The sequence below is a fragment of the Vitis riparia genome, chromosome 12 (genome assembly GCF_004353265.1).
Source record: "Vitis riparia cultivar Riparia Gloire de Montpellier isolate 1030 chromosome 12, EGFV_Vit.rip_1.0, whole genome shotgun sequence".
In the NCBI taxonomy this organism is placed as follows: domain Eukaryota; kingdom Viridiplantae; phylum Streptophyta; class Magnoliopsida; order Vitales; family Vitaceae; genus Vitis; species Vitis riparia.
Window position 1 is genome coordinate 7,935,076 of NC_048442.1, and position 18,063 is coordinate 7,953,138.

The following is an 18,063-nucleotide window of genomic DNA, read 5'->3' on the forward strand; positions in this document are numbered from 1 at the left end:
TCATTTTTGTAATTTTCTGTGCATAATATTCACTCTGTATTTATACAGTGTCTTGACCAAAAATGAACACAAGCTTTCTCATCATTATTATTTTTTCTGTTAGTCCCAAATGTATAACTTTATTGTTTGTTTTATATGAAAATGTTAGCCCTAAATGTATGACTTTATTGTTTGTTTTTTATGAAAATGACAGAAATCTAGAAGCACTCACTTTTGCCTCAATTTTCAACAAAGGCCAACACAAATCATACAAAAACGACAAGTAAAGGAAAATAGATTGAAACAGCTAAGCCATGACATCAGTTTCTCGGCAACCAAGACTAATCAGGCTGGTTAGGAAAAGTCATTTATAACCCATTCGGCCACAAGTATTAAGTATCACCCCACCGCAAAGCCCTCCAAACATCCAATATTTTTCTCTTTGCAGTGACTGCTAGTTAGCGATGAAACAAACTGAGCTTGTCTTCATCCCAGTTCCGATCATTAGCCACCTTTCGCCTACAGTGGAGATTGCAAAGCTGCTTACTCAGCGAGACCCCCGATTCTCAATCACGATCTTCATCATGAAGTTTCCGTTTGGGTCCATTGATAGTATGACCACGGACTCTGATTCCATACGTTTCGTCACACTTCCTCCTGTAGAGATCAGCTCCGGAGCGACGACGCCTGGTCCCTCCATGTCTGAATTCATCAAAGCTCAGACACTACTCGTCAGAGACGCAGTCCACGAGCTCACTCGCTCCAACTCGGTTCGGCTCGCTGGGTTCGTTATTGACGTGATGTGCACCCACATGATTGATGTGGCCGATGAGTTTGGGGTGCCTTCCTATCTCTTCTCCACTTCCAGCGCCGCTTCTCTTGGCTTCCTGTTGCATCTTCAGTTCCTCCATGACTATGAGGGCTTGAATCTTGATGAGTTCAAGGACTCGGATGCTGAGTTGCAGGTTCCGAGTTATGCTAACTCGGTTCCAGGTAAGGTCTTCCCTCCTATGATTTTTGACAAGGGAGTCGATGGCGCTGCAGGGCATATGTGTCATATGAGAAGATTAAGACAAGCCAAGGGTGTTATGGTAAATACATTTATTGATCTTGAATCACATGCTATTCAATCATTTTCTGGCAGTACAGTACCGCCAGTGTATCCCGTTGGACCCATTCTCAACACTAGAACGGGATTTGGTGAGGATCAACAAAATGCAAGTGCCATCATGAGCTGGCTTGATGATCAGCCTCCATCGTCTGTGGTTTTCCTATGCTTCGGGGGCATGGGAAGCTTTGGTGCGGATCAGATCAAGGAGATAGCATATGGGTTAGAGCGCAGTGGGCATCGCTTCTTGTGGTCCCTTCGCCAAGCTCCCCCAAAGGGTAAAATGGCATTTCCGAGAGACTATGAAAATATTGAGGAAGTTCTACCAGACGGGTTTTTACATCGGACGGCTAGAATTGGAAAGATAATTGGATGGGCTCCACAAGTAGCGGTTTTAGCCCACACAGCTGTTGGAGGATTTGTTTCTCACTGTGGATGGAATTCTCTCCTCGAAAGCATATGGTACGGTGTTCCAGTAGCCACATGGCCAATATATGCGGAACAACAAATCAACGCTTTCCAAATGGTGAAAGATTTAGGATTGGCAGTTGAAATTAAAATTGATTATAATAAGGATAACAACTATATTGTAAATGCTCATGAGATTGAAAATGGATTAAAGAATTTGATGAGCATTAATAGTGAAGTGAGGAAGAAAATGAATGAAATGCAACAAATAAGTAGAAGAGTTATAATAGATGGTGGATCCTCGCACTCTTCTTTAGGTCATTTTATTGAAAACGTAATAACCAATATTCCATAACCTAATGTATCGGATCGTTATTTTATCATATGTTTTTATTTCAATGTTGATGTAATTTCTTTGATTTCGAAATTTATAAGAAAGTTTGTTCTCTTTTTATCATTTAGTGAAGAAAGTTTAAAATGATATAAATTTAATCATATGTAGATCTCAGTTGTTAATGAATGCATAATTGATAATCTTCCGTATAGGGAGTTAAGTTAATAATAAAATAAACAATATAATTAACAATCAACAAAGCTATTAAAATTGTTTGTTTTATTAAGATTGATAGTAATAATACCATTGGGAATTTGATGGTCCAATTTGAGCTTGGACACCTAAAAGTCTATTTTATTATAGTAAGTACTAGAATTTGTTCAATTGGGTCTATATTAAGGTTGGAAAGAGAAATGTCCAAGATGATCATTAATTTTGTAACATACATAATTAAGTAATAATTCATAGGAAATGACTTTTTCAAGACCTATTAAATTAAAATTAAAATTCAAAAAAAAAAATGTTAGGCGAATAAACAAAATAATAACTTTTATATGAATATAAAAAAACTTTTATTAAAAAAAATGAGGAGTTCACATGCTTTCAAAAACTGAAATTCCATGTAATAAAAATGCTTTCAACTTCAAAATTTTAATCTATTGTTTTTTTGAAGGGAAATTTTTCCTATTTATATAAGAATTTTTAGTAATTTTTTAGTTTAATTATGTAGGACATGGTCCTTAAGCAAACTCTTGGGGTCATATTATTTTATTATTTTTCCCCGTTATGTTTCCTTTTCAAATAGGAGTTGACATAAATACCCTTCTCTTGTCATGTAGTGTCCAATTCTTCACATCCTCATATGTGACATTCGACAACCATGTGGTGCTTCTAATATATTCCCAATAATTCTTTATATCTCTATGCATGATTGTAGACCCCCATTTGGGGCTCACTTTCTGTAGCTAATTGTTGACAGGTGTCACAATCTCAAGGAACCACGTGTCACCTCGTAATTGGCCTTCATTGAATCAGGTAATGGAGTTGGAGGAGTCAATAAATGGTTGACACCTGGAGGGGAATATTGAGAGATGGGTACGTTCTGTTAGAGGGGGGGAGCGTCTCCTGCAGCTGAGAGAGGTTGCTTTTTGGACGTGTTTTGCAGAGAGGTGTGAGGTGTCTGGGAGAGCAGGCCGTTAGAGATATTTATTTTGGGGGATAGCGGCAGAGAGAGGGGGGTTTTTTTTTAGTGTGTTCTGGAGCTTGAGAGAAAAGCTACCAGAGGGAGGGAACCAGGGGGATTTTCGGGAGCTTGGAGAAAACCAGAGCTCAAGAGGGAGGTCAGCTGAAGAAGAGAGATGGCTTGCTGATCTCTGGCTAACCTAGCTGGAGACGATTATTTTCAGGTATGTTTATTGTGGATTTCTCATTCTCTTCAACCGGTAAGTTTTTCTTCTCTTGTTTTTGTTGATTCTTGGATGATTTTTGGTTGTTTGGGAGTAAGCATGCTCATATCTCTCTGTTTAATGTTTTTTGTTGAGGACCCGTTTAGCTCTGTTTCAGCTTCTCCATGAGATATCTATAACCATGTTTTGATTTTTGTTTGGTACTCATTTGATTTCACCCACCCTCATATGAGCTCATTGCAATATATATGAAATGAGGCTTGTATGAATTCATGTTGTTCCTATTGCTTGCACTCTGTTTTTGTTGTCTACCCTGTTTCTGGTACCCATACCTGGACTGTGTTATTTTCCTCATTTCCACCTTTGGAAGCAAGGAGTTACAGAGGATCATTTCCAGTAGGAGAGTGCTTGGTGAATACTTAGGCACAAAGACGACGTGTTCATCAGGGTAAGATGGTCCTGAGTGTGCAGTTGCTGGGTGGATGCGTTGCCTGATACTATTGCCATGTGACACCAGAAAAATTGTCTCCTCATTTGAAAAGAATCTTGCTGGGCAAAAGGTTCTTTGACTATGGGACTGACGAGTCTTGACCGGAGTTATGCTCATCCATGCACAGTTATGAAACACCAGATATGACTGTGTAATATTGAGATGTCCCACCGGTGGTATTGAAGGTGCTGGATGGGTTTTGGTACATGCCGGATGAGCAGAGAAATCCACTTCAGGAGTTTCAGGATGCCCACATTCCAGGTGCCCTTTTTCTTTGATGTTAATGACATATCAGATCAAACCCCAAATCAGCCACACATGTTGCCATCGGAGAAAGCTTTTGCAGTTACTGTTTCTGCCCTTGGCATTGGAAAATAAAGATGGAGTTGTTGTTTATGATGGAAAGGGAAGTATGCTCTGATAAACTGGAATTTAAATAAATTGAAGTGGGAACTGGTGGACATGGGTAGCCTTAAATGGAACACTCTTGAATTCTCAATCTGTCAACCATCCTGATTCTGGAAAGAGGCATTGGGGTGATCCAATTGAGCTTGCAAGTGGAGACATAATAGCTCTTAGGACAACCTCAAAAATACGTGTTCAAATTGTATCTGAAACCAAATGTCAGGGGACTTGGTATAGCATCATATCCCATGGCTTTGCGTCGCGGAGGAAAGAAGCTTCCTATGGAAGATGTGTGTTATTACCATTGGCCACTTCTTGGGATTGATCAGTTTGGACTGTTTGGCATCAGTGATGGACATGGTGGGGCAGCAGCTACAAAATCTGCCAGCAAAATTCTGCCCGAGATGGTTGCTTCGATATTGTCAGATTCATTGAGGAAGGTCCCAGAAAGCCTACAGCAGCTGCAGTGGCAGCAAAACTCATCGCCTCAACATCCTCATACCCATTTCTTTTAATTACACATAGCCTCATTCAACATACCCATATCTCCCTTTATTGCTTCATCACCTCTCCCATTCACTTTCATCATGCATGAGCCCTTTACGTACCTCTCTCATAATTCATTTCACTAATAAATTTTCATACTTACCAATACCCATCTCGCCCATTTTCTCATTGCCTTCCCTTGCAAACTCCATTTCTTACTTCTACCTCAAATACATGCATGGCCATCCACTCACTATACCCTTATGCACCATTTATCACACCCCATACACACTGAACTTATTCCCCTTCCACCGCATTCCTTCATACCAATCTTTCTCTTTCTACATCTTATATACCCCCCATACCCCATGCATATACCCATCAAACCTTTATGCACTACATGGTGATGTATCTCAGCATCAAAGGAAGAGGGCGTTAGATGGTTTCCATAAAGGAAAATTCACCATGCATGTTGCTACTGACGTTGCGGCACGTGGGCTTGGTATTTCCAACGTTGATTTAATTATCCACTATGAATTGCCCAATGGTTCGGATGCTTTTGTGCATTGCTTTGGTGGTATTGGCAGTGTAGGAAAAGAGGAGACTGTTGTGCTACACTCAGAAATGGCAAAGAAAGGGTGATAAGGGAACCTGTATTCTCTTTGGGGATGCTGCTGGTGTTGTACTGGTACAAGCCTATGATAGCGTGCAAGATGGTTTATCTGTTTTTGATTTGCATTATACTTCTGGTGGTCATTCCTCCTCACAATCGTAGTAAAATAACTATGGGGTTTTCCAAGATTTAGTCGTGATTGTGCCACTGGTCAGAGGAGATTTCATCCAGGAACCAGCTCAGATCAGAATGATGATATTACAGATACATGCTTCCAAATGATGCTTCAACTCCATGATGTTTACGACCCTGATGTGATAAATGTGAAGATAAAAATTGTCTCTAGCTCACGATGTGGAGTAGTGGCGGCTGAAGCCAAGAACTGCTCAATTTTACATGCTTCAGGTTGTGCATTCTGGACCCTACAAAAGCTGACCCATTAACATGCTCGCCACCACCTACCTATTTTCTTAATCGTCAAACAGCAAGCAAAGCTGTCCTCAAACGACGCCGGCGGCGAAACGCCTCCGCCATCATCAAAGCACCAGTCCAACCATTGGAACTTCTGGTGTTTTCTACTCTTCAGTGGAAGATGAATCCAGTGACCCCAACTCCGTTTTTTTTTTTTTTTATCACATTATAAGGAAGCTTGGATTGAAGACCCGCTTGCATTGGGAGTTTCTGGAGAGGTCCGACGGCTAGCAGTGGGGGTTAAGCAACAGGGTCATTTTACATTGTTGGGTCTAAGCCATTTAAGATTCCTTGCCACTGAAGACCAGATGAGAAAGAGCTACCGTGAAATTGCGTTGAAGCATCATCCTGACAGGCAGGCTGCTCTCATTCTTGCTGAGGAAACTGAAGCTGCAAAGCAAGCAAAGAATGAACGAAATAGAGGAACTCCTATTTTCTTGCCTACTGCCACTTATCCTATGTTCCCAGAGAAACTTGCCATGGAGGGAATGAGCTTGAAACAAGGAGAGTTTTGCAATGCTGTTACTGTATCTGTTGTACTGCATTCTGATGGCAGCATTGCAGAATGCTCAGTAGATAGCTCCGTCATCAAGCCAACCTATATGCTGACATATGAGAGTGCATCTGAATTTCTTCATTTGAACTTGGAGGAGGAGATTGAATTGGAAATTCTATCTGAGGTTACAGCTCTCCAGTTGTGATGGCGTCGAAATCAGGGTGTAATTGACACATCCACATCAAAAACATGTATCAAGGTGGCTAATCCAGGTGATCCAGAGCCATCAATAAATCTTTCTGTTGAAGACCAGGCTGATCCTGCAATGCGACATGCTAACTGAAGATGATGATGTCCCTCTACTGATGGCTGATGATGAGATAAAATTTGAAGTATGGTGTACTGGTAACAGAGAATTAGGAATATGCTATGAAGCGGGGTACAGTTGACTGTGGAGCTTAACATATGACTGATTCGAGAGTTGTTGGGCTTGGTGTTTCATTCTGCATTGAAAGCGGCCTTGAAGATGCTAATGTCACTCGTCCTATTCCAGTTGAGCAAGCAATGCTGAATGCTAATTCATCATCATATGGAGAATTGACGTCTCCCAATGGCTCCTTGATAGCTGCAGGCAGTGAAGGGTGAGCAGTCCTCATAACATGTGACTACTCAAGCACCCATTCCCACAGCATGGCCACCTTAGTATAACCACCTTCTGAGCCACGTGCCATCCTCCAAAGTTCTTTCCCCTTTGATTTCAAAAATAAATAAATTCCTAACCTCGTTTTCAAATAATTTTCCAACTTATGGTTTTTAAATGACTCCAAGCCATCAAATTTTCTTCCTTAGAATTTTTAGATACCAACATCTCATTTTTAATAAAATTTGGTTGCCTTTTTCTTTTTGGCGAGCCACTTTCAAATTTTCTTTGATTTTCAAAATGTTTTAAAATAAGTGTGAATTTATTTTTCGTAATTCTTGGTGATAGAATTTACGAAATTAATTCATACAAAAATAAACGGGCTTTGGTGGGGGCCCCACATCAAATAAATTTTCATCAAAATAAAAGTGAATTTGAAATAATACCATGCATGATATTGGTGTTTCTTTATCTGGTTGGGTGATATGAGTGATACACTTTATGTTCATTACTATGCACTAACCCCATTTTGTGATAGCACGTTGCCGTTTGCTGATCAGGTATGCATCCACTTCCACTTTGGTTATTCTCTTTGCATATTTTGATACCCATATGTGCATGATCGATTCGAGTGTTCATTGTTTTCCTCATCATTGCCATAATTGCTTCATTTTATTAGTAGAGACCCGACTTTAGGGACTTAGAGGGGTGCTACGGTCTGTACCGTACCTTCCCGATAAGTAACCTGACCCCCGAACCCGATCCGGTTTTTCGCAGTCCACCTTTTCCAAAAATAAGGAGTCACACTTAGGGTTTTTCTTTCTTATTTTGTTTACCCTTTAAAAATAAAACAAAAATAAGTGGCGACTCCAAGTCATTTTCTTTTCAAACAATAAAATCAATTTTTCAAATAAAAATCGAGCTCGCCATCGAATGGGAAACGCATTGAGCCGAAATGCGGGGTCCACAATGATATTTGATAACTTCAAAGTGTGACATGTGACACTTCTAGTGCATCCCTAAATTAATACTGATAGTTTAGTTGATGTAATTCTTTTCTAGCCCATTTGCATATGTTGAGATTATTCAACTTTTCTAATTATTTTAAATTGTTAGGAATTTAATTATTTTACTAATGTTTTACTTTCTCTAATTATTTTTAATCTAATTGGATTTTTAATTGTTTTATTTATTTTACTAAGGTTTTACTTTCTCTAATTATTTTAAATTAAATTGGATTTTTAATCATTTAATTTATTTATTTTCAAAAATTGAAAAAAAAAATCTTATCTAAAAATCCAAGATGTTAATCAATGTAGCAAAAAAAAAAAAAGTAAAAGAAATTTTATATAATTCCAAATAACATATAATTTTAATTTGTTTTTTTTTTCTTCATGAAATCAATACTAATTCCCCTAACCTCAAAGAAACACACAAATTTTTAGAACAAATTACTATTAAAAGACTTAATCATCACCTAACATAATATATATATATATATATATATATATATATATATATAACCATTACTATTAATTATTTAGTTGAAATTATAATTTGATATTCCTAAAAATTGGATATATCATTATTATTATTATTATTATTATTATTCCTCATTATATTAATTTAATTAATCTATTCTTAAATTTAGATTGAGTTAGTAAATTTCCCATTTACTTAAAATTATTAACTTCAAAACTTGATTCTAAAAATATACCAATTTGATTTTATTAAACCAAGAGTTTATTTTATTTATTAATTTAAAACTAAACATTTTATCATACCATCTCATTACTCTTTTCTTTTCTTTTTTCTTTTAATAAATACTCATTGATAGCATCAAATCCAACAATTAAACACCACTGTAACTTTCTTTTATTATTTTATAAGAAAGTTTATTCTCTTTTTATCATTTAACGAAGAAAGTTTAAAAGGATATAAATTTAATCATATGCAAATTTCGGTTGTTAATGAATACACAATTGATTACCTTCGTGTAGGGAGTTAAAATAAATAATATAATTAATAATTAACAAAACTATTAAAATTGTTTTATTAAGGTGATAGTAATAGTACAATTGGGAATTTTAAGATCGAATTTGAACTTGGACTCCTAAAAGTCTATTTTATTATAATGAGTACTAGAATTTGTTCACTTGGGTCACTATTAACGTTGGAAAGAGAAATGTCCAAGATGGTCATTAATTGTGTAACATACATAATTAAATAATAATTAATAGGGAATGACTCTTTCAAGACCTATTAAATTTTAAAAAATCAAAAATTAAAAAAAAGGTGAATAAACAAATTAAATAATAACTTTGAATAAACAAAATAATAATTTTTATATAAATATAAAAAAAAAAGTTATTAAGAAAAATGAGGATGTCAGCTGCTTTCAAAAACTGAAATTCCATGTAATAAAAAGCTTTTAACTTGAAAATTTTAACCTATTTTTTGTTTTGATGGTAAAGTTTTCCTATTTATATAAGAATTTTTTAGTTTAATTTTGTAGAACATTAACCTTAAGCCAACTCTTTGGTTCACATTATGAAGTGACATAAATACCCTTTCAAATAGGAGTTGACATAAATACCCTTCCCTACATTATGAAGTGATCGAACTACCCTTAATTGTCATCAAAATTTTAGGTATTTACCTCTTGTCATGTAGTGTCCAAGTTTTCATATCCTCACATGTGACATTCGACGACCATGTGGTGCTTCTAATATATTCCCAATTATTCTTTATATCTCTATGCATGACATTTGACTACTCCAAAGTGTGACATGTGACACTTCTAGTATATCCCTAAATTAATACTTATAGTTTAGTTGATGTAATTCTTTTCTAGTCCATTTGCATAGTATTGAGGTTATTCAACTTTTCGATTCTTTAAATTATGGGGAATTTAATTATTTTACTAATGTTTTACTGTCTCTAATTATTTTAAATTTAATTGGATTTTTAACTATTTTATTTGTTTTACTAAGGTTTTACTTTCTCTAATTATTTATAATTTAATTGAAATTTTAATTATTTAATTTATTTATTTTCAATTTTTTTTTTTTTAAAAAAAATCTTATCTAAAAATCCAAGATGCACAATCAATGTAGAGAAAAAAAAAGTAAAAGAAATTTGATATAATTCCAAATAACATATAATTTTTTTTTCATGAAAATCAATACTAATTCCCCAGCACAAATTTTAAAAAAAAATTATTGTTAAAGAACTTAATCATCACCTAACATTATATGATAAAAAAAATTAACCATTACTATTAATTATTTAGCTAAAATTATAATTTGATATTCCTAAAAATTGTATATATCATTATTATTATTATTCCTGATTATATTAATTTAATTAATCTATTCTTAAATTTAGGTTGAGTTAGTAAATGTCCCATTCGTGTTTAGGTTTAAGTTCACCTGTTGATCTTCCTTCAGCATCACCATCTTATAGGGGCGTAATAGTGCAGAATCTCATCCCTATAATCTTATAGATTCACATCCCAATATTATAGCCTCACCAACTCAATCAAGATCTCCAAATGGATGAAATTCTACAATAATCAATGACCAATTACACGGGTAAACTATAAATCATTTAGCCATAAGTTATGACATCATTTTTATAGCTTTCTGTACATAATATTCATGTTTTGTATTTATATAGTGTATTGACTATAAATGAATACAAGCTTTCACATTAGTATTATGTATTTATTATTTTTTTTGTTAACCCCAAATGTATAATTTTATTGCAAGTGTATAATATTCATACTCTGTATTTATATAGTGTATTGATTGTAAATGAATTCAAGCTTTCTCATCAATAATATTTTTTTCTATTAGCCCTAAATGTATAATTTTGTTGTTTGTTTTATATGAAAATGGTAGAAATCTAGAACCACTCACTCTTGCCTCGATCTTCAACAAAGGCCAACCACAAATCATACAAAAGCGACGAGTACTAGCTATAATAACATTTATATTAATATAAAAAACTTTTATTAAAAAAAAAAAAATGAGGACCTCACATGATTTCAAAATATGAAATTCCATGTGATGAAAAGATAATTTTTTTCTTATTTATATAAGAATTTTTGGTAATTTTTTAGTTTAATTTGTGGAAGCTTGAACAAACTCTTCAAGTCACATTGTTTTGTTATTTTTCCTTTTTTATGTTTCTTTTTCAAATATTAATTAATGTAAATATCCTTCTCTACATTATGAAGTGATCGAACTAATGAATTTTCGTTTGCAACATCAAATTCTCCACGAGGATTCAAACATCACTGAAATACTTAAGGTCATCACATGTTTTTCAACACCTCCATCATACACTATAACACCCCAAATTAATTTTTAAGGTTAGAAACGCAAATTAGAAATACAAAAAATAAGTAAATAAATAAATACTTTTAATAAGAGTAGAAAGTTCTTTTTGTATTTAAAAACCCTATAAATTATATTTTTCTTGTCATCTCTTTACATAAACCCTTTGTGCATAGAGATTAGAGAAATTAGGAAACGCAGTGTTGAAGATTCAGGAATTTAGGGTTTGAAGATTAGTTTTTTGGATAAGATTTTTAACCTTGAGATTAGCATTTTATATTAATTAATTAATTAATTTTGAATATTTTTTTTAAAAAAATTGAAAGATCTCATATAGATTAGGGTTTCTTATTTATTTATTTTTTAAATAAAAAAGATTGGGAATTTATGAACATAGGTAGATTTATTGATGAAGAATAACATGTCCCTAATTTAGTACCATAAGAAAATTAACTATGAAGGACATATTGTTCTTTGTTACAAGTAAGTTATTCACATAGACAAGAAAGTAAATGGTGACATTGTTGCAATTGTAAATAAAAAAAAAGGGATTTTCTTAGTGAGACATGGGAGACTTGCACTATTTTCATGGCATCGAAGCTCTCTCCATGCCTCAAGGGTTACTGCTCACTCATCATAGATATATATGGGATCTTCTCACTTGCACCAAACTAGATGGTGCCAAGGAGGTTATTATTCAACTCTCTTCCCCTACCTCCTTTACTCTTCATAATAGCTTGCCCATTTCATGCACTATCCAATTGAGATCCACTGGTCAACAAATAAGTGTCTATGTCGCTATCTTAAGCACACTATCCATCATGGCCTTCTCCTTAAGTGTCATCAACCTTTGGCTCTAACGACCTTTTTTTATGTTGACTAGGCTGGCAAGAGGGATGACAGGACCTCTACTACTACATATATTGTCTACCTTGGTGGTAAAGTTATCTCTTGGTGCTATCACAAGAAAAAGTATGTTGCTCAATCTTCCATGGAGGATGAATATCATGTCCTTGCTTGCACAGCTGTAGAATTCCTTTTTCTCAAATCTTTTTTGGGTGAACTTAGCCTTCAACTCTCTAAGACACCTATTATAAATTGTGACAACTTTGGTGCTACCTACCTTTCTATCAATTCTATTTTTCACTCAAAAATGAAGCACATTGCTATCAACTTTCACTTTATGCGTGATCATGTTATCAGTGGGAATTTCATCGTATCATATATATATCTACTAAAGATCAACTTGCAGATGCTTTGACTAAGTCTTTGAGTTAACAACTCTTTCTTCAGCTTCGAGCAAAGCTTGGTGTCTTTTATGGGAGCACCATCTTGCAGTGGCGTAATAGTGCAAAATCCCATCCTTACGATCTTACATATTCACATCCCAATATTCAAGCCTCACTGGGCTCAATCAAAATCTCCAAATGGATGAAATTCTGCAATAATCAATGACTAATTTACATGGGTCAATTATAAATCATTCCGGCATAATTTATGGTATCATTTTTGTAATTTTTTGTGCATAATATTCTTACTATGTATTTATATATATAGTGTATTGACTGTAAATGAATACAAGCTTTCTAATAAGTATTGTTTGTTTTATATGAAAATGACATAAATCTAGAACCACTCACTCTTGCCTCAATCTTCAACAAAGGCCACGACAAAAGTAAAAGAAAATAGATTGAACTAGCTAAGCCATGACATCAGTTTCTCGACCTCCAAGACTGTTAGGCGTGTTATGAAGAGTTGTTGCAATGACTGCTAGTTAGTGATGAAACAAACTGAGCTTGTCTTCATCCCATTTCCGATCATTGGCCATCTTTCGCCTACAGTGGAGATTGCAAAGTTGCTTACTCAGTGAGACCCCCGATTCTCAATCACGATCTTCATCATGAAGTTTCCGTTTGGATCCATTGATAGTATGACCACGGACTCTGATTCCATACGTTTCATCACACTTCCTCCTGTATAGATTAGCTTCAGAGCGACGCTGTCTGTTCCCTTCATATTTGAATTCCTCAAAGCTCAGATACTACTCGTCAGAGACGCAGTCCAGTAGCTCACTCGCTCCAACTCGGTTCGGCTCGCTGGGTTCGTTATTAACATGCTTTTAACCCACATGATTGGAAAGGTGATTATATGAGCTCCACAAGTAGCGATTTTAGCCCACTCAGCTGTTGGAGGATTTGTTTCTCATTGTAGATGGAATTCTCTCCTAGAAAGCATATGGTATGGTGTTCATGTAGCCACATGACCAATGTACGTGGAACAACAAATCAACGCATTTCAAATGGTGAAAGATTTAAGGTTGGCAATAGAAATTAAAATATGTAATAAGGATAACATTTATATCGTAAGTGCTCATGAGATTGAAAATGGATTAAAGAATTTAATGAGCATTAATAGTCAAGTGAGGAAGAAAATGAATGAGATGCAACACATAAGTAGAAGAGTTATAATAGATGGTGGATCCTCGTGCTCTTCTTTAGGTTATTTTATTGAAAACATGATGACCAATATTTCATTACCTAATGTATCGGATTGTTACTTTATCATATGCTTTATTTCAATGTTGATGTAATTTCTTTGATTTCAATTTTTTTTTTAAAAAAATTGTTCTCTTTTTATCATTTAATGAAGAAAGTTTAAAATGACAAATTTAATCATATACAAATCTCGGTTGTTAACGAATGTACAATTGATTATCTTCGTGTAGGGAGTTAAAATAAATAATAAAGTAAATAATATTATTAATAATCAACAAAGCTATTAAAATTGTTTTATTAAGGTGATAGTAATAATACCATTGAGAATTTGACGATCCAATTTGAGTTTGTACTCCTAAAAGTCTATTTTATTATAGTGAGTACTATAATTTGTTCACTTGGGTCACTACTAATGTTGGAAAGAGAAATTTCCAAGATGGTCATTAATTTTCTAATATACATAATTAAATAATAATTAATAGGGAATGACTCTTTCAAGACCTATTAAATAAAAAAATTCAGAAAAATTATATGAATAAACAAATTAAATAATAACTTGGTATAAACAAAATAATAACTTTTATATAAACATAAAAAAATATTTTAAAAAAATGAGGGGGTGCTTTCAAAAACTGAAATTCCATGTAATAAAAAAGCTTTTAACTTGAAATTTTTAACCTATTTTTTTGTTTTGATGGTAAATTTTTCCTATTTATATAAGAATTTTTTAGTTTAATTTTGTAGAATATTAACCATAAGCAAACTCTTCGGTTCATATTATTTTATTATTTTTTCCTTTTCATGTTTCCTTTTCAAATAGGAGTTGACATAAATACCCTTCCCTACATCGAACTACCCTTAATTGTCATGTAGTGTCCAATTTTTCATATCCTCACATGTCACATTCGGCGACCATGTGGTGCTTCTAATATATTCCCAATTATTCTTTATATCTCTATGCATGACATTTGACTACTCCAAAGTGTGACATGTGACACTTCTAGTATATCCCTAAATTAATACTTATAGTTTAGTTAATATAATTCTTTTCTAGTCCATTTGCATAGTTTTGAGGTTATTCAACTTTTCAATTATTTTAAATTATTGGAAACTTAATTATTTTACTAATGTTTTACTTTTTCAAATTATTTTAAATTTAATTGGATTTTTAATTGTTTTATTTGTTTTACTAAGGTTTTACTTTCTCTAATTATTTATAATTTAATTGAATTTTTAATTATTTAATTTATTTATTTTCAAAAATCGAAAAAAAATTCTTATCTAAAAATCCAAGATGTTACATAGAGGACAAAAATGGAAAAGAAATTTTATATAATTCCAAATAACATATCATTCTTTTTCACGAAAATCAAAACTAAGTCCCCTAACCTCAAAGAAACGCACAATTTTTTTGAAAAATTTATTGTTAAAGAACTTAATCATCACCTAACATAATATTATAATAATAATAATAATAATAATAATAATAATAATAATAATAACCATTACAATTAATTATTTAGCTAAAATTATTATTTCATATTCCTAAAAATTGTATATATTATTATTATTATTATTATTATTCATTATATTAATTTAATTAATCTATTCTTGAATTTAGGTTGAGTTAGTAAATTTCCCATTTACCTAAAATTATTAACTTCAAAACTTGATTCTAAAAATATACCAATTTGATTTCATTAAACCAAGATTTTTTTTATTTATTAATTTAAAACTAAACATTTTATTATACCATCTCATTACTCTTTTTTCTTTTTTTTAATAAATCCTCATTGATAGCATTAAATTCCTCACCAACATTCAAACATCACTATAACTTTCTTTTATTATTTTATCATACCACCCCATTACTCCTCCTACATCTTGTTGGAATGGATCTTCATTTGCAGCATCAAATTCTCCACTAGCATTCAGACATCACTGCAACACCTATGGTCATCACACGTTTTCCAACACCTACATCATACACTGTAACAGCTCGAATTAATTTCCAAGGTTTGAATCGTAAATTAGAAATACAAAAAAAAAAAAAAAAAAATTAATATGAGTAGAAACGTTTTTGTATTTAAAAACCCTATAAATTATATTATTCTTCTCTTCTCTTTACATAAACCCTTTTTGTATAGAGATCAGGGGAATCAAAGAACGGAGGGTTGAAGATCAATTTTTTAAATAAGATTATTAACCTTGAAATTAGTATTTTATATTTGTTAATTAGTTTTGAACATTTTTAAAAAAGTTTAAAAGATCTCAATATAGATTAGAGTTTGTTATTTAATTTTTATTTAGATAAAAAAGATTTGAAATTTATGAACATAGGTAGATTTATTAACGGAGAACAACATGTCTCTAATTTAGTACCTTAAGAAAGTTAGCTATGAAGGACATGTTGTTCCCTATCACAAGTAAGTCATTCATAGGGATGGCAATGGGGTGGGTTTTTTTGGGTACCCGCCCCGCTCCTAATGGGATGAGGTTTAATTTTAATAAACGGATTTGGGACGGGTTTGAGAATTTTTTTAAAAACCCGAGATAGGTTCGGACTGGTTCGAGTATTGCCCCACCCCACCCCGCCTTGCCCCAATTATATATAAAATTAATTTTTAAATTTAATTTAATTTAAAATTTAAAATTAATTTAATTTCATTTCTATTTTACTATTTTTAATATATAGATAATAATAAAATATTTTTAATAAAATAAGTTATAAAAAATATAATAATTTAATTATTTTAATATAATTAAAAATTTTAAAAGTAATTCAAAAAAAATTCAAAAAAGAGCCAAAATTCTTGGCTTGAAGGCATATGCAAACATGAGTTCCAAAAAAAACTTCTAGCAATCAAGATGCCACTACAATACGCTTGGAGGAAATTTCAGCCACACAACAATCCCATTAAGATGCTATAATACAACTAAATAGCAAACTTGATGAGATCATGAAGTTATTAGAAAAGAGTCAAGAAAAATGCCAATTGAAGAGGAGATTGCAAGTCATCAATTTAGATAGTCGTCAAGTCGATCACGCGAAGAACAAGACAATTTTATGATGGGGAATCAAAGAAGGGCCAAACTTTTTGAGCTAGATGATGATGTGACAAAAAATGTACGTCTTGAAGTTGCTGAATTTTATGGAAAACTAAATCCAACAGCTTTTCTTGATTGGATTATGTCAATGGAAGATTACTTTGATTGGTATGCAATGCCCGAAAATAGAAAAGTTTGTTTTGTGAAAGCAAAGTTGAAAGGAGCAACACGTCTATGGTGGCATAATATTGAGAATCAAGCTCATAGAACCGGCCAACCGCCTATTGACACATGGGACGAGATGAAGTTGAAAATGAAGGAGCACTTTCTCCCAACTGATTATGAACAACTTATGTATACAAAATTGTTTTCCCTTAAACAAGGTACCAAGTCCGTTGAAGAATATACAGAAGAATTCCATGAATTGAGCATTCGAAATCAAGTGTGGGAAAGTGATGCTCAACTTGCAGCCCGCTACAAAGCTGGACTTGGAATGGAGATTCAACTTGAGATGATAACTGCACACACTTATACCGTAGATGACGTTTATCAACTAGCCCTCAAAATAGAAGAAGGCCTCAAATTTCGGGTTTCCAGGTGTCCAAGTTCACAAATTGGGAACACTTTCTCCAACAGGACAGCAAGCAAACCTTTAAGCACATCAAACTTCAGAACTCCTAATCATGTGAATGGTGGGGACAACACTCAACAAACTTCGAATGTGGCTCATCATAATGGTAATAAGGGTAAAAATTCAATGAGCAATGGAGATAGAAAAGTAGACGCGACTCCTTTATGCTTTAAGTGTGGTGGGCATGGTCATTATGCTGTTGTATGCCCAACCAAAGGTTTACACTTTTGTGTTGAAGAACCAGAATCTGAATTGGAAAGTTACCTAAAGAAATAAGAGACCTACAATGAAAATGAAGTTAGTGAAGAATGTGACTACTATGATGGTATGACGGAAGGACATAGTCTTGTAGTATGACCTTTATTAACCGTTCCAAAAGTAAAAGGAGAAGAAGATTGGCGACGTATTAGCATTTTCCAAACACGTATTTCTTGCCAAAGGTGATTATGCATCATGATCATTGATGGAGGTAGCAGTTTGAACATAGCTTCACAAGAACTTGTTGAGAAGCTAAACCTTAAAATAGAGAGACATCCAAATCCATTCAGAGTAGCATGGGTTAATGACACCTCTATCCCAGTAAGTTTTTGTTGTTTAGTAACATTCCTTTTTGGTAAGGACTTTGAAGAGTCTGTATGGTGTGAGGTCTTACCCATTAAAGTAAGTCATATTTTACTTGGAAGACCTTGGCTCTTTGATAGAAGAGTTCAACA

The 18,063-nt window shown here is 33.5% G+C and overlaps 1 protein-coding gene across 1 annotated transcript; it reads left to right on the forward strand.

The window, feature by feature from the left end:
- Positions 1-373: 373 nt before the first annotated feature.
- LOC117927351 (UDP-glucose flavonoid 3-O-glucosyltransferase 6-like) lies at positions 374-1,922 on the forward strand. Its single transcript, XM_034846845.1, has 2 exons — positions 374-972; positions 1,129-1,922. Exons 1-2 carry the CDS (start codon positions 444-446, stop codon positions 1,848-1,850), a joined length of 1,251 nt encoding a protein of 416 aa, XP_034702736.1. The 5' UTR covers positions 374-443; the 3' UTR covers positions 1,851-1,922.
- Positions 1,923-18,063: the final 16,141 nt, after the last annotated feature.

What these genes read in the sequence shown, in the direction of transcription:
- LOC117927351 (XM_034846845.1), top strand. Translation starts at nt 444, where the DNA reads ATGAAACAAACTGAGCTTGTCTTCATCCCAGTTCCGATCATTAGCCAC. An exon ending in TTATGCTAACTCGGTTCCAG is followed by an intron (nt 973 to 1,128) that starts GTAAGGTCTTCC and finishes CTGGCAGTACAG; the next exon opens with TACCGCCAGTGTATCCCGTT.